Here is a 21,126-nt window from a genome sequence, read left to right on the forward strand (position 1 = left end):
CATATTTTTATATTGTGTATTTCTCAGTTGTACTGTTTGATAAAGACCTACATTTCACACAATGTACATACTACTATCAAATATTTTAAACTTGAAATAACGCTTTTTTCTGAGCCGAACAAATATTTGTCAGATACAGTTAGTGCTGGGTGGCACAGTGATGTCACAGTCACACAGCTCCAGGGACCTGGAGGTTGTGGGTTTGAGTCCCGCTCCAGGTGATTCCCTGTGAGGAGTTGGTGTGTTCTCCCTGTGTCTGTGTGGGTTTCCTCCGGGTGCTCCGGTTTCCTCCCACAGTCCAAAAACACACGTTGGAAGGTGGATTGGCGACTCAAAAGTGTCGGAGTGTGTGAGTGAGTGTGTGTGTGTCTGTGTTGCCCTGTGAAGAACTGGCGCCCCGTGATTCCAGGTAGGCTCTGGATCCACCACGACCCTGAACTGGATAAGCGCTTACAGATAATGGATGGATGGATGAATGAACAGTTAGTGCTTTGCTTTGTAGAATGACAACATTTTTAGCACTTGAATTTTAGCAGCTGAATTGAATCTTGACAGCAAGGAAAAACATGAAACATAAATAACTGAATCACAATACTTTGATTCAGTATGATACACTAGATAAAGCTCTGAAAAAGCTTCCGCAAAGTATGAAATGTTAAGTCTAGTGTATTTGCATTACTATGTTAATCGTAAATACTTTATTTAATGTTATTTTATAGCACACACAGACCAGAATATGTTATTCTTTTTTTCAAGAGATAATTTGCAGTCTGTTAAAAAAAGAAAAAAAGTCTAGGGGAAGTTTTCAAAACATATATTCAGCAAGTTAACGCAATGCTATGTGTGTGAAAGGATGTATAACAAAAGAAAAATGAAGATTTGCAAGTCAATGCAGTTTAAAATTGCTATTTTCTTAGCAGAGGCTTCAGTGTTATCTTTCTTAACAGGTGTTTTTTTGTTTTCTCCTCTCTGTGGCTGAAAAAGATACATTTTTGTGAATCTTTTATTATATTTTTGCATTCTTTATGTTTCAGTTTAAACTCCTGTTCATTGTATTTCAAATAAGAATGTACTTTACATCTTATAAAAATGCTTAATAGAAATTTTAATCATCATGTATGATTTCTGATGTAACATTAGACCTTTAACGGATGACTGGCTCATGGACACGGACAAAGACACATTTATTTGCACTGGAATAGTTACTGCTGTTTCTCTGGAAAAACATGGAAATAGGAAAAAAGGCAAAAAAATAATAAATAAAAGGAACCCGCGCATGTTCTACACCCACACATAGCTACACTTCTCCTCTCTTGTGTGTGCATGTGTGGGAGTGTGGGTGTGTGAATGACTGAGGGAGTAAGATAGAGCCAGTGCCAGAAGTCAGGTACTGACTGACTAAGTGCAGAATGAAGCTGCCAGCGGATGTGAGCGTGTGTGCGTCTGAAAAAATCAGTTTGAGGTAAGTCTGCATGTGTGTGAACTTCCTCTATTGAACATGGATTTTGTTGTCACTTTCGGTTCTGTATTCTCTTTATCCACTCCCCCCACCCCATCTCTGCCCATCTGCCGTCTCTCAATGACCATCATTCTGTTCCACTCAGTCTTGCATCTCTTTTCTCTTCTCCATCTCTTAGCATGATCTTTTAAGCCAGAGCAGTTTGGCTTTAAAGTCTTGTCACTGTCCAAGCCTTCTGTTTCTCTCTCTCTCTCTCTCTCTCTCTCTCTCTCTCTCTCTCTCTCTCACTTTCTCTGCATTTGACATTGTGCTATTGCTGTCATACACTCGTATTTGCATGAATGACGTTTCGTATTTCCTCCATCAGTAGCACACGCAAGTGAAACAAAACCAGAAGAGGAACAGGGCCTTAAGCACAAAAGAGTGACGCTCGTATTATGGTCCCTAAGTGTCCTCTTGGTGCTCTAAGGCCAGTCAATGGATCCCGTAAGCACGTGGATATTATCAGTGAAACTTTAAAAGGAGCAGCTTCTCCAACAAGTGGATGTCTGGTGAGTAACCTGCAATTATATTTGTGCACTTTGCTTGCAGACCTCTCAGTCACTCTGCATTTTTTTGATGAGCTCTGTTGATAGGGAAGTCCTTAAAAAGAAGTGGTGGTTTAAAGGAAGAGAGATAGCATTTACAAGAGATATATCGTCAGAGCGGGATTGTTTTGGACAGTCCTTTGTTTGCTGCCTAAGGGAGAATGCTTTGCTCAGAGCAGCTGTAGGAATAAAGACAAATGCTATTTGGTCTAAGCAGTGCTACGGGGGTAAAGAAAACAATTTAGAAATAATTCATATGGGCCTGTCCAACACAGGATACACTTAGAGACTTTGAGAGGCTTTTTGAGGAGCCATTACTCTTGGATTTGGTGGAACACAAAAGTTAATTTCATTCAAAAAAAAAAAATCTCTCGGCATTTTGGCTTCCTGTGCAATCAGAAATTTAAGAAGATTGGTTCTTCAAGACATAGATTTGGAGGCATAAAGGAACTCGTGGAGTCAAGTACACAGGTAATTTTACTTAGGAAACAAAAACCCTTGTACACTGGATATTCTGCTGTTCTGTAAACTTTTGACAAAGCTGATATTTAAAAAGCAATAAAGGCTTTTACAGGAACATTTGATTTCCAGTTTACTGGCTATATTTCCAGCTTGGTTCATGTGAATTCCAAGATGGGTCTTGAGTCAGGGTGTGATACTTTAGATGTTTTTTATCTATAAGTCTTGATATTAGCTGCTGGCACTGTATAGCACAAAAGGTACTCTACTAAAACCCAGTCAGATTGGATATGGCTTCCAAATAGCATGATGGGCACAATAAAAAAGCTTCAGTGTCTCAGTACAGTGAGTTGACTACTTAAAGCCCTATTTTACACTGTCAAATTATATTTTATTTCAATTGATTTGAAATTGCCAAAAAAAAAAAAAAGCTAGATTAAAATAATTGGTAGATAATGATATTAGCAGGCTCGGTTGTTTCAGTTGGCCAATTAATAGCTTGATATTAGTTATAACTAAGCTCTTGTTTACATGAGATGAACATGATTACTAATTTAAACATTGTCTTACTTGAGTGGCCATAAGCTGTATTAAGGTTTTAATTTTGGTTAGAATGCTACCTATAAAGGAGCAAGGCAGCCTAGCGGGTGTCGGGACACACCCAGCATTTAAAGGACAGAGGCAAATTATATTTTAATATATTTTAGCCCATTGTTTTAATGGCAGTTATGCTAGCACACAAGCATTTAATCCAGCTTTCTCATAGTGTTTTTAACTAAATGAGATTCGTTCATATTTGGAACAAGAGACAGAAGAACAAGAGAAAACCTCAGCTAAATTAGATATAGTTTTAGCAACTTAGTATTTGGAATCAGTGGCAGCAAATTCAAATACTTTCTTTATTAAGAATCTTTATATTCTTTAAAATATTTTTAAATATTTTTAGCTGTGATGCTGCAGTGAGATTAGCATTGTGTTAATGACTAAAGATTGTAGCAGAACTGACAGGCAATTAGTAATTTGTTCATACTCAATATGCTAGAGAATTGTATATGTAACTATTTGTACTTTTTAACACTAATATACAGTTTTGCTTGTAATTATTAAATATTACTTACATATAGATATTAAATTAATTCTTTGATTAAGATCTCTAATTAATTGAAGAAAATTATTTATTGTATCACAGTCAAAAAGAAGCATTTCTATGGACAAAGAAGTTGAATATAGAACACATTTATTACGGCTGATCTGGAAGTTAACTTTGTTGAGCAAATGTTGCAATGATTGCAAACGCCTTGCATGTTGAAAAACAAGCCCCAGTTTAAGGAAGACCCCAGTAATCTTATCGGTGTCGATATGAGTCACAGCTATACCATGCTGCCATTTATTACATCTCTGTACGTTTCTGCAGTATGCAAATGGTGAGGACGTGTTTACTGAAAATGAAAGATTCTTGTTAGCCTTTAAAGTCAAGCCCCTTTCTGACTCTTAATCTCAATGCAGTTTCAGTTCATATTCCTATTCCCAATTTGTCATTTGCTGTTGCTGTGCAACACAACAAAATGAATGGATGTCAGATAAACTTTGGCACACTCTTGAAAACAAAAAGAAAATGTTTAGTGTTGTTTTGTGCATTCATTTGTGATTATATACAATACAAACAATCTGTTATTTATTTGCAAATATTTATTTGCATTCCTGTTCATTTAAGGGGGTGGGGTCACTGATCCTGTAGGATAGAGGCCTAATACAAACTGTTTTTCCTTTTTGCAGGTAATTAAAAGGCTCAGTCTCCTAACATCACGAGGGCACTGTTACTATGGCAACTGGAAAGCAAGGCTTTGTGAGAGCTGCCGAGTCTCAGCATTCGGTCTCTATGCAGAGGGAGAAAGAGATGCGTGTTCAGGCCCCACTGGCAGCCATGTACATTCAAGCCATGCCTGCCCTGCCAACATATCCTCAGACCCAGCCAACAGCCATGCAAGATGCAGCGGTTATCCCTCTGCCTGTGCCGATGATATGCGCCAACCAGGCTCTGCCTATTCTGACGCTGCATATAGCAAGCGGAGCAGCCATTCAGCAGCAAAGGCCTGAAACTCCAGCAACCTCACCAAGACCCAAGTCTGCAGGGAAACATGTGTGCCCACATTGTGGACGAGACTGCCTGAAGCCCAGCGTGCTGGAGAAGCATCTGCGCTGCCACACTGGAGAGAGACCTTATCCCTGCACCACTTGCGGCATCTCTTTCAAGACACAAAGCAACCTCTATAAGCACAAACGAACTCAAGCCCATGCTCGTCTCTCCAATGAATCCGGGAAAGGTGACTTCAGCAGCCAAGAGAGTACTGAAAGCTCAAGAGAAGCTTGCTCCAGTCCAGCCCTGGAATTACAAAGCGATGATTTGGGTGACATGAACAAGAGTGATGTTGTTGTACCTGCTGTAACAACGACTACATCCAGCTCTGTACAGTTCACTGTGGCAGAAGAAAAGACAGCATCGGACACAGAGTGGGCTTTACGTAAAGCTGCAGTGGTCGGACTCATTGCTTCACCAGTGCATGGACAACAGGAGATTCTGAACTCCATATGCCAGAGGGTACAGTCAACATCCGAAGCCAAAGATGAGGCTGTTTCCATTCAAACTAAAATCACAGCTGGAGAAGGACATGCTCCACTGACTCCAAACCGCACTCCTCTACAAAGACAAGAAGCCCTCTTGCCCAAGCTGTCCCGAGGGAAGTCTCAAAGTCATGACAGCACAGACTCAGGCTTCAGTGAAAGCAGTGAACTGCACTTGACTTCCAGCACTGGGGATACTCTGCACGACCCCAGCATGGACTCTTTGCTGGAGTCAAGTATGGAACTGCAAGAACCCGAAAACTCCAAGGAACCTTCCGATGAGACCACTGATGATGCCAAAAGTAAGGTGTCTGTTCAGGAGAAACAAAAGCTAGAGGAGCACATCTTGAAGTTAATATCTGAAAACAGTGTGTTGGTGGATGACAAGCACCTTGTGAACGTGCGCCCAAGGAAAACGGTATTGTCAAAACAAGGCAGCATTGATCTTCCGATGCCTTACACATACAAAGACTCGTTCCATTTTGAGATGAGGAGCAGCAAGCACCAACTCTCCAGTCCACAAACACAAGATCGAAGAGGAAGGGCAATGTACAGCTCGGTGCCCACACAGCACTCCAACAGCTTGGAGCATGCACCATTGACACGAAGCAGCTCTTTGCCATTTAGCGTGGGCATACAGAATACTGATCGGACAACCTCACCTTATCAAGGAGATTGTGTCCCACTGAGTAGAAGGTGTAGTGCAGGAAACATCCATCCATTCAAGTCAGTGGATCAGCATGCACCCAGCCATCGCTCCCTGGTCAGACAGGTAGCAGTGGATTGCTTGTCTGTAGCAGAAGCATCTTCAGTGGAGAAGGGTAGTCACACTAACCTCAGCTCAGACGGAGACTGCGGTGACACTTCAATAGACGCAGGTGTCAAAAGATCACGTAGGAAGAAAGCGCAGAAGTTTGCTTACAATAAATGGTATATGTATGGAGGTGGGACTTTCAAAAAGCTCTACAACACAGAGAAAGAGAGCCTCTTAAAGAGTAGGAAGGCTACACCTAGCCTGGAGCACACAGAAAGCCAGGGGATTCAAAAAAGCCATCAGAGAGATAGCAATTCATCTGTATCTGTGAGCTTTACGTCCTGCCCTGCTGTGTCACTGCCTCCTGCTGTAAATGTGCTCACAGCAGAGACATCCAGTCAGGCTATTTCTTCCTATGTACTTCTGCAAAGTCCATTGACAAAGCAAACAACAGCATTGGCCAAACAGACGGATGATCCGAACTCTGAGTTGAACACTGAGATAAATGTAAGGAAAGTCACAGAAAAAGAAAGCAAAGGAACTGAAACACAACTTTCAAGTCCTATACCTTCTGAAAGGAAAAAACAGAGAACAGAGGATGACCTTTGTGTCATGACAGAAAACGCAGACACACTAATGAGGCAGCAATGTGTATTAACTTCTGGAAGCAGACAAACTAATGCCACTGCACGGGATGTAATCAATCAGTCATTACAATCAGTATGTGGTGATGCTTTTCAAACTTCAGGCGTAACATCGTTAGAAAAGGACAAGAGATTGTATCTTCAAAGGCAAGGCAGCTTTAGTAGTCCGTCTTCTTCAAATCAGACACAGCTCCTTTTCAAGAGGCACAGCTCTCCTCTGTTTGCAGCCAGCGTGAGTGGGACATCTGGGTCTCCTTCTGCCTCTTCTAGCATCTCCTCCGTTTCTCAAGCCAAGATCAGCTTTCTTCCCAAGTACCAACTGAAGATACCATGTTCTACAGATGGTGCGTCAGATCCTTCTGTTTGCAATCGTCCTTCACTGAATCCGCCATTACTTAATCAGACCCTTAAGCCAACTGACCATTCTGCCAAGCAGTGTGATCCTGAAAGTAGTTCATCATCTACATCGCAAAGTCAGTCAGCAATGATTACGTCGGGACAGGAACACCAAGGTACCTTGTGTGAGGCAAAGACGACATGCACAACCATGACATCTGGTGCACATACAGGGCAGAAAACTAATAAAGAGAAGACACAGTATCAGCCTAGTACTTTTACAACATCTTCAATCATTTCCACAACAACAACAAATATAGTCTCGCTTATCCCAGAGAACAAGCGTGCTAACACATTGGTACAAGATCAGAATACTCAACACACGATTCACAGCAAGTCAGGACCTTCAATATCATCAGTTCTGAGTCAGCCTCTTCAAGCATTCACAGCCTTGGGGCAAAATCAATCTGTCACGGTTAGCCCAGTGCACAGCATGGACTCACCAGTGAGTCATACATCTACTTCTCCAAAACCCATACAGATTTTTACTACAACTACAGGGTCTGTAGTACAAAGCAATCCAGCCACATCTGTAGTTATCTCAAAGCAACCACCAGGACTTACACTGGACACACATGCCCCAGCATGTCACAGCTCAACAGATGGCATCCCATTGGCGATGAGCCACACTGCCTTCCAGGGAGCCCAGTTTGAGGGCAAGATGTTATTGGTGAATGACTCACAGACTTTGGCTCAGGACACATTTTATGTGCAAACAGCAGACCTTCAGATAGTCATGCAACTCATTTCAGATGAGCAGTTAGCGCTGATAGAACCCCAGATTGAAAAACAGGGTGAACAGAACGGGAGTCATTCTTTTTTCAGCAGGGATCCAGAAACTTCTCAGGCAGATACAACTGGTCGACAAGGAATACGTACGCAATGTCCAGATGATAAAGGAACAAAATCGCGTGAGACTCAAGGGAATACGCTCTGCAAAATGTCAGACATACGGCCAGATAAAGGCGAATCAGATAGTTCAAAACAAATGTTTGATTATCATGCCCAAAATAATTATTCTAACAACTACTGCCCAGTTTCCAGTTTAGCTTCAGAGTCAAAGACACAGCAACATGTCTCAGCTTTGCTAAGTGCACAACGTGAGGATGGCAATGTTCCAACAGATCTGTCAGCTACCATTACTGCTAAATCATTTCTTGATCAAGGGCCTGGTGAAAGGCAGAGTGAGCTTCTTTCATCTCACAAACTCCCCACTGAAACAGTGGGCAGCCATCGGACGAGCAACTCCTCTGCACACAACCAGATATTAACAAACCTTTCAGCATACACAGCTGAACAAAGTTGTGAGGCAAAATGGAGCAACGATACTGCACACCTAGGATCAGCTGAACTGTCTGTAACATATTTCAACAAGCTTGAAATGGCTGCAGAAAATAGACCCCAGTTATCCAGGGAGAAATATACATTTCTCCCAGAAGAACAGGCAATATCAAAAAAGTCTGACTCAGATCAGCACCCTGTTCTAATGACTGGAAGCCAGCCAAGTTCACTCCATCTTATAACAGGCAGTGGTGAATCTGGGGAGTTGGATAAAACAAAAACAGAGACATCCAAGGTACTTCTACTCCCTGCGACCTCCATCTCAACAGCTGTGTCAAGCCATGATAAGTCGCTTTCTACAGTTCAGCCAAGCCAACCCAAAACATCCTGGTTAGCATGCACCACTTCTGCTACTGTGAGACAAATGAACCCAGGAAGTGTGCTAGCCCACAAACTATGCCAATACAAACCTCTAAATCAGAGAGGTGTGTGTAGTAAGGACGACTCCAAACAGCAGCATAAAGCACAGGGAACTCACAAAACTTATACTCCAAGACAAGCATCCATACAACATTTATCCCAACAGCACTGCTCTACTTTGGGAGCATCATTTACTTGGGCTAACAGTGAGGAAATCAAAGCAACAAAGACCTGTGCTCATATGGAGTCAGAGAAGCCAATGTCTGTGAGTGCTCAAGAGGAAAGTATCAAATGTTCAAGGCCCCCTTGTGGTGTGGACCCTGTCATTCAGGATTTATTCTCAGGTAAGCTCTACCTACAGACTTCTTTTGTGGAACATATAAGGAATGTTTATAAAATAGAGCACAAGTTAAGGGTAACAAACATCTTTGGTTATATTCAAACATTCCATATTAAACCTGTCATGTTAATGATGCTGATAGATAGATAGATAGATAGATAGATAGATAGATAGATAGATAGATAGATAGCTGAATGAATCATAAGCTTGAAGCAGGTTTTGCAAGGTAATACATAGTCTGATGTGAGATTTATATTTGCTTACTGCCTTTTTTACACTTGGGTGATATGATAAAGTGATTTAATCAGACCACCAAATGTAAAATAACAAGGTTTCCACAAGGTGGAGACAACGAACAATAATTTCATGAATGCCTCTTCCCCTAAATAATAAAAGATCCACAGTGTTGTTGAATCAAATTGAGTTGAACTTAAGTGAAATGAAGTTGAAAACTCAGGGGAAAAAAACTGAAATGTGTCTGACATACCTTTTTAGGGTATGACCCTCTTTTCAGAAAAAAAAATAAATGCATAAAAAAAATTTAATGAATAGAAAAAAAATAATTTTTTTTAATTCTCCAATGTTAAAAAAATAGTTTTTTAATTCTCCAATGTTAAAACATATTGTACGTTTATTGCAAAACATCTCTTCTAGTAACGTGAAGGAATCTGACATTCCTCTGCTTCTTTTGGCATGTTCAATAGCTTATAGGCTTTGTGACAACAAAGCTGCTGACATTTCACACTTTCATCAAAGTATTGCTCAAATGTGTTACTCCAAAAAGATTTATACCTAATTGCACTGTGCAGTTGCATAAACATTGGCAATATATCTGCTAAACCCCTCAAAAATCTCAGAGAGAGTAGGCACGCATGCTCATTTTGGATTCTAGCGTTTTCATTGGGTAACCAATCAAAGTCAACAACATAGGAACTGTTATGACATTATCGCCAAAGGGGGAAGAAAGATTTTGGAATTAGTCATGCAAATCTATTAGGTTTAATGTGTTAAAAAGTGTTATAGTTCTATAAACCACAATTCACAGATGCGAACATCTTCTGTTCCAACTCAATATATGTGTCAGAATTTTGTGGGACAATTTAATTGTTCTCTTATTCCCAAACTTTTCACATTTTTTTCTCAGTTTTAATGTTTAGTACATTTCAGTTAACTCGTTTCTGCCTTAAAGGCTAAGCACCAGCTCTATGACCCCCACAACGGTGTTCGGAAACTCTAATAGGCGTCTTGCCTGTGACGTAGATGGTGGACAACAACTCTAGAAGCTGCACTTAATTTAATGCAAAATGACGAAAAGGTGTGTTGTTTTTGGCTGCAATCATTCAATGTACAGTGGGACATCTGTGCACAAATGGCCCAAAGATCCCAAAAAATCCAGAAAATTGACTAAATTTGTCAACTTTTAATGGGCACTTTGGAAAGGACCATCTGCTCACTCCGTTATCTGTAGTGTTTTAGTTGTTGTTAGTTAACGTTAGCTTGACTTGCTAAACTCGGTGGCTCAGATTATACTCGGCTACGTAGTTGCATTACGGAGGTTTATAGTGTCGGATGAATTCGAGTTCGCCTTCAATCACATTTACAAGAATAACGGTACCTCTAAATTTGAGTTTAGCTTATTGCTACGCTATTGTCATCAATAATGTTGGTTATTTAGCTAGCTAGGTACTGTCATAACGGTGTTTTTCCGCGGCGTTGTTCAGCTGTTGTCCACCAGTGGCGTCACGGTTGTGTTCAAGAATTTTCGTAGAGAGCTCGGGTTTTTCCATCAATTTAATAAAACTGTCAGTTTTAAAGCAAATTAAGCTGCTATTTTCATTTGAATTCATGCTTATATATGTCAGTAAATAAAATAATGTGAAATATTCACGGAGGTCCATTAAGTGGTGCTTAGCCCTTAATATCTGTCACAGTAATTTTTTGGTTTGCTTAATAGTGTTTCTTTAAGTGCGTACTCAAACTGACCTGGCTTCTTCCTGAACATGCAGTCATTCAATATCAGCACTCCTTTTAAGTTCTGATAGTGTTGGCTGTGCCCTGTGGCACTCTGAAAAGATTAAATTTCAAATAGGTCACAGGCCACACAAATTCATCACAGTAACAAATATGGGAAAGGTCAGAGGTCCATAAGAAGGTTTAGAAAAAAACTAAATGTCTCACTTTCCTGATAAGCCTTCTTAGTAAACGTATTCTTCACGCTGTCCAAAGGATCTGAAAATAATCACACAAGACAACCTCTGACGGTACAAAAGCAAGTGGAGACCTCTGTTTTTGAGTCGTCTCCAAACTGGTGACGAAGGCCTTAAATATTGTAGCAGCCACGTTGCACTTAACTAGCCTGTTTGGTGGTTTGATTGATCAAGTATTTTTAAGGAGTGGATAGAGGCCCAGGGAAGATTGCTTCCCATAGGATCCTGTGTAGCACAGACCCTGGGGTTAGGGGATTTTACGCTTGTCTCCATTCCAGACAACTGACATGTGATCTGAAATCCAAACGTAGCCTCCTCTTAGAGCAGTGCTGCACAGAGGCATGCGCAAGAGTTCATCCAAACCAAACACACCCTGAAGGATCTGACCAATTGTTTTTCATTAAGACAATTATTTTTTTTATCTGCTGTATCATAATAGATTGGGCCACATGTTAATACGTGTATGAATAGTTGTGAAGTTGTCACTACATTTTTATTTTTCTTGCAATGAACTGTATTACCTTTTAATAAGCAAATGTTTGGACACCCATAATGGCATGTTTTTTTGTTGCTTAAGTAACACTAGGAGTGCATCTTCTACAGAGATAATCCATCTTCAAATTGTAGATGGATTGTAGTCCATCTGATGTCCATTTTGTTACCCCTTGCACTGTGTTCTCCAATGGTCAAGACCTACACAGGACCACCACAGAGCATGTATTATTTGGGTGGTGGATCATTCTCAGAAGGGGCGGAACGGTGGCGCAGCAGGTAGTGTCGCAGTCAAACAGCTCCAGGGGCCTGGAGGTTGTGGGTTCGATTCCCGCTCTGGGTGACTGTCTGTGAGAAGTTGGTGTGTTCTCCCCGTGTCCACGTGGGTTTCCTCCGGGTGCTCCGGTTTCCTCCCACAGTCCAAAAACACACGTTGCAGGTGGATTGGCGACTCGAAAGTGTCCGTAGGTGTTAGTGTGTGAGTGAATGTGTGTGTGTCTGTGTTGCCCTGTGAAGGACTGGCGCCCCCTCCAGGGTGTATTCCTGACTTGCGCCCGATGATTCCAGGTAGGCTCTGGAACCCCCGTGACCCTAAATTGGATAAGCGGTTACAGATAATGGATGGATGGAAGTGCAGTGTTAGTCTGTGCTGTGATGGTATGAGTGGATCAGACACAGCAGAGCTGCTAGAGTTCCTTAGTGTCAATGTTGAACTGAGAATAGTCCACTAACTAAAAACATTAACACACTGTGCACCAACATAAGCTACTGTCTCTGACTTTAGAAAGTGGACCAACGAGGTCAGTGTGTTTTACAGTGGCCCATGTCTGGGCACATGTCTGGGCACAGTACTTAAAAACTCCAGGGGCACTGCAGTGCCTGATCCAGTCATACCAGTGCAACACATAGTAACACACCAGATAGTTAGCATCACTGCAGTTTTGTAGCATTTTATGTAAACTGACAATGAGTGTAGAATATTAGGTTGTGTGGCCATTTTTGCCAATGTATGCTTTATATTTATGCATCATTGTTTCCAATATGGGCGGCGCGGTGGCGCAGCAGGTAGTGTTGCAGTCACACAGCTCCAGGGACCTGGAGGTTGTGGGTTCTAGTCCTACTCCGGGTGAGTGTCTGTGAGGAGTTTGGTGTGTTTTCCCCGTGTCCGCGTGGGTTTCCTCAGGGTACTCCGGTTTCCTCCCACGGTCCAAAAACACATGTTGGCAGGTTGATTGGCGAATCAAAAGTGTCCGTAGGTGTGAATGTGTGAGTGTGTGTGTTGCCCTGTGAAGGATTGGTGCCCCCTCCAGGGTGTATTCCTGCCTTGTGCCCAATGATTCCAGGTAGACTCTGGACCCAACGCGACCCTGAACTGGATAAGCGCTTACAGCTAATGAATGAATGTTTCCAATATATTAATCTCAAATAATAATATGAAGATAAACATACGTGTCTATGCTGTTTTCTTATATGCTGTACTGATATTGTATACCTACCAGTGAACAGCTTGTGCTACGTTTTCCTCTCCAAAGGCAGGACATTTGAAAAAACAGCTCGTCTTAATAAGCAAGCTAATTACACCTCTACATGTCCCAGCTCTAACTAGGTGAAAAAAATCCAATTCTTGGAATCCATTCATTGTAGCTCACATACAGTCAAATACCCTGGGGAACCTGTGGAACAAGCCGAGACCCAGCTTCAGCTACAGAGCTCTGCAAGCAGGAGAACGCTTCTTAGTCCTCCAAAATAACTGGTATTCATTTATTGTTCTTCCCTCAGGGCCTTGGGTGGGTGGTTCCTTCCAAAGCTCACAGCACCAGAGGGAGGCGAGGACAGGGATCCAGGGGTGTGTCCCCCAGGAACCTGAGAGTGGAGGAGATGGGGAGAGGGTGGGCAACAATTGCATGGAACAGCATGACCATGCCAAAGAGCATAAAAGAGAGGTGAGTCAAAAGACAGAAAAGGTAATGGAGGGGGAGGAAATAGACAGGTGTGAATAGAGTTGTCCTGTTACTTCTTTCAGTGGTATCCTTGCAATCTGGCCTTGAAACCTGAAGCTTCTTCAAAACATTCTTCAGTGTTTGACTTCTAGCATCCATTTAACATGCAGCACATGGACTGTACATGTCAGGAATTACCTGTTATTTACAAACTCCGTTTCCAGAAATGTTGGGACATTTTTATAAATGAAATAAAGAGAAGAATTTGTGATTTTTTTTAATTAATCTTGAACCTTTATTTAACAGGCAAATGTTTAAAGAAAATATTTCACTAACCAACTTGATTTTGACTGGGATTGTGTTGGTAATTATAAACAAATCTGATGCCTGTAACCAACTCAAAAAAGGCTGGGATAGGGCAAAATTAACTAAATATTTTGAGAAAACCTATGTCATACAGGTTTGAACAATACACTATAAAGGTTTCAACAAAGGCTCAGTCCTTTCAAGCAGGTTGTGGCTAATGAATTTATATTAAATTTTATGAGCGAACTGTCAAATAGTTAAAAATATATATATATTTTTTCAATATTAGATTCCAAAGAATTTAAGTCTTTTATCATATGTGGTCCTGTATATTGTGAAATGATTCAGGAAGTCTGGAGAAACATTAGTCCATGTAAGGTAATTCTGGACTCTAGTGTAAGAAACTAGAGCCATAGGACACTGTAAACAAAGAGTATGTGTGCCTGACTGACCTGACTGCAGTACAGATCTATCTCCTATCGTGTGTCATGAAAAGGAGAATCAAAAAAGGCAAAAGTCAGTCACTGATTTTTGAGCATTTGAATTCTTGTATCAAGTCAGAATGGGCAAACTTTACACATGCAAAACTGCAACAGTTGGTATCCTCAGTTCCCAAACGATTAAACAATGTCATTAAAAGGAAAGATTACATAACACAGTGGTAAACATGCCTCTGTCCCAATTTTTGGAGTGTGTTGCAGGTTTCGTGTTCTAAATATGTTTATATTTACAAAATACAATCAGGTTGTTCAGTGAAAACATTTCTTTGTGCCTTTGTCAGCCACACAAAACATCATGTGAATTAAATAATCAGATTCTTGTTTTTATTGCATTTTTAAAATATGTCCCAACTTTTCCGTTAATGTTGTTTGTATTACATGTTCTGACAAAAAAGCTACTGAGGTGTAAGATATATTGATTTGTATGAGGAAGAAGGAAGTTAAAAGAAAATATGTGAACATCTACTGTTCAAACAATAATTAAAGAAATATACAGAAAACAAAACTCCTAACAACCTTAGAAGTCCTGGTAGAGCACCAAAAATAGTCACCATTAAAAAAAACTGTACTTAAACCTTTGAGAATAGAAGAAAATCCATCTTCACTCTTACATTAAATCAGAAAATTCTGATGTTCTTAGAGCTCAGACATCAATATAACTGAATATGTTTGGGATTACTTGGATCGTGAGAAGCAGAAAATGCAATTTAAATTTCTAAGTCTGAACTTTGGAGATGTGGAAAAACATTCCTGCAGTCCCCAGAAAGAAACTGTAATAAAAATACAAGGTGTAAACACTGGGAACTTATCATTTTGATATTATGTTCTGTTGTTAAGACTTGTTGTGTAACTTGACTGGAAATTAAATAAATGTTTAGATCTCTTTGACCGTCAATACATTATTTTATTTGTAATTGCTGAAACTTTCAGTTTGAGAAATAATAAAGAATTAAGAAAAACTGAATGTTAATTTTACAAAACTTTCTCAATGAGTAACTTCTATTATCTCTGTTCAATCAGGGGGCCTCAGACACTATGGAAGGCTACTGTACAGAAGCAAAACCACATCCACACCTTTCCCAACCTGTGATTAATGCCTGTCACAACACATCATCTCCGGCACAGCTCGTCATGTCGAGCATTTCAGACAATGTTACACCAGCTTTTTGTGAAGCAACCAGCTTTTCAGGCAACTCTCCACCTCTTGGTGAAAAGGAGTGTACTCATGTTGACAACGTACAAAACGTTACACAGAGCGGCAGCACACAAGGAACTTTAAAACAAAGTGACCAAAGCAAGGCAAAGGAAATGGAAAAAGTCCCACATGGGTGTCAAGGAAGGTTCACATCATTATCTACAGGGCCCCGTGATCTGAAACATCTTCATCCAACCTGTGGACATCTGTTGGCTCATCCTCTCTTAGTAAATGCCATACAGAAGGAGGTTCAAAAAGAGACACAAATGAAAAATGCTGAAGCACAATTAAAGAGCTCACAATGCCAGAGAACGGTATCAGAACACAAAAGAGATATGACAAAACTCAGTGTGCCTAATGAAACCTGTTTGACGTTATTGTCTTCTAACAGTGATACTAATCAAACAGTAAACGCTACCCCAATCCACACCACACAAACTAATATCAATGCCATACATTCAAATCTGATATGTGCATCTACTGCACAACCTAATCAAACAGAGACTAATGCACCACAATGCCATTTGAGTGGCACCTATTTGGAAGAAGGGGAGAGTTCGAGTAGCAGTGATGATGAGGGGAAACTAGTCATTGAACTTGAGTAAAGCCTGATGCCAATGCCCATAAAAGAACATGCTATGCTAATGTGCCTTTGACTGTACCTTAGTTGTTCACTCATAAAAATGCAGTATAATTTGTCTGAAAGTCCTCACGCTAATGCACACCTACAAATGCACCTGCACAATGAATCATAAAATGTTGTACACCTTAAGGTTCTTCTCCCACACTGCACCTGGGTGGCTGTGGTGTACAGCAAACACACAGGAATGCACCAACCACCAATGTGTGATTAAGATTTACTCAACCACAGAAAACAGGAAATAAATGCATGAAACTACAATCTCACAGCCACTGGGGTTCCAAAGGGATCAATCATCGGTACATTAAGGATTTCTGGAATGTGAAGATTCAGCAGACAAAAACCTTCTGGCAATGAGACTGAAAACACATTTACTCATCACTGTCTATGACTGGCCTTTGCTGTATTTGCTTTGTCTTACAGGCTACTGTTATATACCAAGGAGTTTAAAGTAAATGTCAGTTGTGTATGCTAATAATTTGAACAGAAACCATCCATGTTTTCAAGTACATTCATTCATTATATGTAACTGCTTTATCCAGTTCAATATTGTGGGGTGTCCAGAGCCCACCCTGAATCATTGGGCACAAGGCAGGAACACCTGGAGGAAACCCATGCAGACACTGGATGAACAAACCAAACTCCTCACAGTCAATGAGAAGGCAGGGTTTGAACCCACAACCCAGGACCCAGGACCCTGAAGCTGTGTTACAGTACTTTCAAGTTGTTGGATTAATTTGATATAAAATGTAAAAATGACTTCCCCCCATCTGTTGCTGATTAAAGTACACTGACTGTATCTGTTTTATACTTGGCAAGTTTTCATTTCAGTTAAAATAACAATGAAAATGTATTTATTCCATGACACTTCCCCCACTCATTCTTACATTTCCACACTTCCTGTGCATAATATACTTGTATTCATAACTTACATCTTGATTTAATACGTCTTGATTAGTCCTCTGAACCACAAAAATAAGAGAGAGTAACATAGTAACTTAGGCCTTATACACACACACACACACACACACACACCCAAAACATAAACATGAACTCCTTTTTGTACACACCTGCACTTTGTGGTTCTACAATTACAGACAGTAGTCCACCCATTTGTTGCCTGTCATACGTTTTAGAGCAATTTTGCTCTGCTCTTGAATGGTCACGACCACCAAAAATGAGGTATTATTTGGGTGTCAGATTGTTCTCAGCACTGCTGTGATACTGACGTGGTGTTGGCAAGTTATTTTGCATTGCAATGGTACAACTTTATTAGAAATAGCTGTGGTGCTGGAGATATTAAACATCTCAGAATCACTGCTGTATATGTTGTAGGGAATCAAGCAGCTTATGATTTCAACCACGAAACCACTGTAAATTTATCCTTCAAGTTTTTTTTAAACAAGCAAACAAACAAACCCCCACCCCCATTTGCATACAACTGTATTTAATCATTGGTTTCAGTTCTGGACTTTCTTCTCAAAGGCACTGAGCAATGGGTTGTGCTCCAAGCCAACTATATTCATTCATTGTGAAACAGATGTTACAGTCTATTCCTCATTACGTGAGCTCAGCTCATTAGGAACGTTTTTGTAAGTGAAAAAGCTACCTTCATTAGTTAGGGTTTATGAAACTGCCTGCCATTAGATTGAATAAACCTTTAGAATTAGATTAATTAATAAACAGATTATCATACAAAATTTCACAAAGGGAGTGATGTCTTCAGATCTTTCTCATCTTAAATATATTAAGAAGTTGGTCAGATTATAAGACAACTATAAGGCTACTGAGAGATATAGAAGCTTAAAGACTAACTAGAGTCCAGAGCATTTGGGTAAATGTGGTTAGACTAGACTCTAAAAACACCTTCACACACATTCCAAACCTTTTAAGAGAGCTGCCGAAAATTTGCAGAATATTTTATTTGAAAGGCTTGGAAAACATTACAGATTTGGCTAATAATATTTCAGAAGGTTTGCTAGCTAGACTGCCAATATTTCTTGCTTTTTACTTGTGGGAGTCCATAAACATGTTGACAGGTGGATTGGCTATTCAGAAGTGTCCATAGATGTGAATTTGTGGTACCCTGTGGTGGACTGGCACCCTGTCCCAGGTGTGTTCCTGGTTTGTGCCCTCTGATTTGATTTCAGGTTGGCCCCAGACCCACTGCTGCCCTGAACAATATAAAGCAGTTACAGAAAATGCATGGCCTGTAGATAACCATCAAGTGTGGCAGGGCTATGCATGAAAAATCATCAAAGAGTGAAAGATAAAATATCAGATGTGAAGCCCAAGGGCAGCTGATCAGAAATGGAAAAAGAGCATCTTCTTCAGATAAAATATCAGGCATCATCAAGCCTAATGTTCCTCTCTTTTGTTTTGTATTGGTTTGTTCATGTGCCAGGCCATCTGCATCCCATGTGACTTGTTTTAGGCTAAAAACCTTTTGACTGTGCTTTATGACAAGCTCAGACTATTACTAAACCTAGGCAGCACTTCTTGACAGGATTGGCCAGATTTACTCATCTAGGTATTAACAAACTGTGAATCCATTCAACAGGAAGGAACTGCTGAAGTGTCTGAGACAGCTCAGTATGCCATGTATTACTGTGTATATACACACACTGACTAGAATTGTGTTTTGGTTAATAGTGTGGTGACAATAAATATAGCCCAGATGTAAATTTAAAAGCAGTTTATAAGGAATTATATAACTTTAAATTTGAAATAATTGAAAAATTTAAATTTCTTTGCTACTTTGGTGAATTTACGAACTATTGGTTAGCATCTTTGCTAATTAATAATAGCAGGGATAAAGATGTCAAACAGCTTATACATATTTCTAAGGTGTATGTAAAATGAAGTACAGAACCATGCGATCTTTACAGACAAACACCGGCAGTCATCTTCCCAACAAACTTGCAAATGTACGTTTTGTTTTGGTAAAATGGAAATGTCTAGGAGCAATAACAGCTCAACCATGAAGTAACAGGTCAAACAAAATCACAGAATGTTATGTCAAGTGTAGAAACTGACTACATATGAAATCATTTGTCCTTTGTCCAAACACTTGCTGCAAAACCCTAAAGGTTCTGTGAACACTAAAACTGTTGAGGGTTTCCATATCTGAGCAACTGCACGCAAGTCTATGATCGTCATGTGCAATGATATCATCTGCTGCAAAAGAACACTGCCATTGGACTCTAAAGCCATGGAGACGCTTTGTCTGTCTCTGTGTATAAACACTTCTGGAATCGCATGGATGCCAGGGGAACACTACCTTGAATGCATAGCGCCAACTAGAAACTTTGAACGCAGGGGGAAAATCTAGGGCAGATTTTATAGTTTGGGCCCCTTTGTATCAGTGAAGGGAAATACTCGTGCTGTGTAGAGAACAGTGTTTTCCACATTCCAAAGAGCAGAGGCCCATTTCCTTTTGAATGTGATTCTTGTTTAAAAGCAAGTTGAACACAAATGGTTTGTCAAATTTATTGCAGAAGAAATGGACTGGTCAGCACCGAGCCCCAATGTCAACACAATCCAACACCTCTGGGATAAACTGGAATGCCACCTGTAAATTAGCTTTAAATCCCAACTTTGAAACATTGGCCAATTGTTCTTGTGGTTGAATGTAGTGGAAAAGTAGAGTACAGCTGTAAAAGGGGTGCTAATTCCATATTAATTACCATGACATTGTATTAACATTTTCAACAAGGACATGTGGATGTGATGTTCAGGTGTCTACACATGTGTCATGTTGTGTTTTTATATCACCTTGGAGCTGTATGGCAGCAAAACGGACTGTACCACTCTCATCTTGAACTAACTCACTAGTGTGGCCTACATATCAACCCATGAAAAAAAATGTAAGCTGGCTGTTGAAAAATGTCCAAGCACATGTGCTCAGCAGACAGATGCTCACACAAATTCTGATAAAGGCTTTGATCGATGATTTTTAACGCTTGTGCTTTGACCTAAAGACTCTGAAAGGAAAGCTAGGTTCCTGACTTCTGCGAGTACAAAGCGGTTAAGGAAAATGAATTGGCCGAACACGGTTATAAACACATTGATTTTCATCTGGTGTGCGTGGAGTTTGTTTAAGTCTAAGAAAATAGCTTTGATAAGAAGCAGGGTGCTGTCAGGAATCTGTAACGGCTTCATAAATGACTGCATAATTTGTGCCAATAATGTAAATCACGCTCTGTCCAAAGCAGCCATTTTCATTGTGAGAACAAACCCCTTCCTCACTGATAAGCCCAAAAAACCACAGTGAGAAAAGGCTTGTTATTTAAATCTAAGGTTTTAAATCCTTTTCTTACTTTCTCACCTGCCACATTATTCAAGAAAATGTAATTAATCTTATCTATGAGATCAAACAAACTTCATTCCAAGATTGCATTTCTTTTAAACTCAGTAGTTGGGAGTTATAGGAGTTTGACACCTCCACTAGGCCACCTGGTGCTGCACGTATATCTTAATGAATACACTGTGCATATTTCAGAAAATATTCTATGTAAAGAATAAAACAGAAAACAGAAGCCTACCACTAAATATCAAAATGTCTATCATTTAATGACCCTTTGTCTGCCTTGACCATTAAAACTGTTTCAAGGGTGACTAACAAATTGTGCAAGAACAGGTAAGCTACAGTCATTACCTGTACACCACTAGGTTTTAAAGACAGTAGCCACTGTATAAAAGATGGTATATATAGTTTACATTGCTACTGAAAAACAATGCAGCATTGCAAATATCCAATACAACAGAACGGTATTCCAGACTGTTCCACTTATGCTACTCTTGGATGTTCAGCATTAGCAGGAGAGGTTGTAAGTGGTTTGTAGATGGTGATCCCTGCAAGGCCAGTGAGCACTTTGCACAATA

General features: G+C 40.2%; 1 protein-coding gene across 1 annotated transcript; it reads left to right on the forward strand.

The window, feature by feature from the left end:
• The first annotated feature begins 1,911 nt into the window (after window positions 1-1,911).
• On the forward strand, window positions 1,912-17,025 carry znf831 (zinc finger protein 831). The gene is made up of 4 exons (XM_066672321.1): window positions 1,912-2,010; window positions 4,282-8,966; window positions 13,300-13,604; window positions 15,428-17,025. The coding sequence occupies exons 2-4, from the start codon at window positions 4,328-4,330 to the stop codon at window positions 16,205-16,207; spliced, it is 5,724 nt and encodes a 1,907-aa protein (XP_066528418.1). The 5' UTR covers window positions 1,912-2,010; window positions 4,282-4,327; the 3' UTR covers window positions 16,208-17,025.
• The last annotated feature ends 4,101 nt before the right edge of the window (window positions 17,026-21,126 follow it).

This window comes from Hoplias malabaricus, chromosome 5 (assembly GCF_029633855.1).
Source record: "Hoplias malabaricus isolate fHopMal1 chromosome 5, fHopMal1.hap1, whole genome shotgun sequence".
In the NCBI taxonomy this organism is placed as follows: Eukaryota; Metazoa; Chordata; class Actinopteri; order Characiformes; family Erythrinidae; genus Hoplias; species Hoplias malabaricus.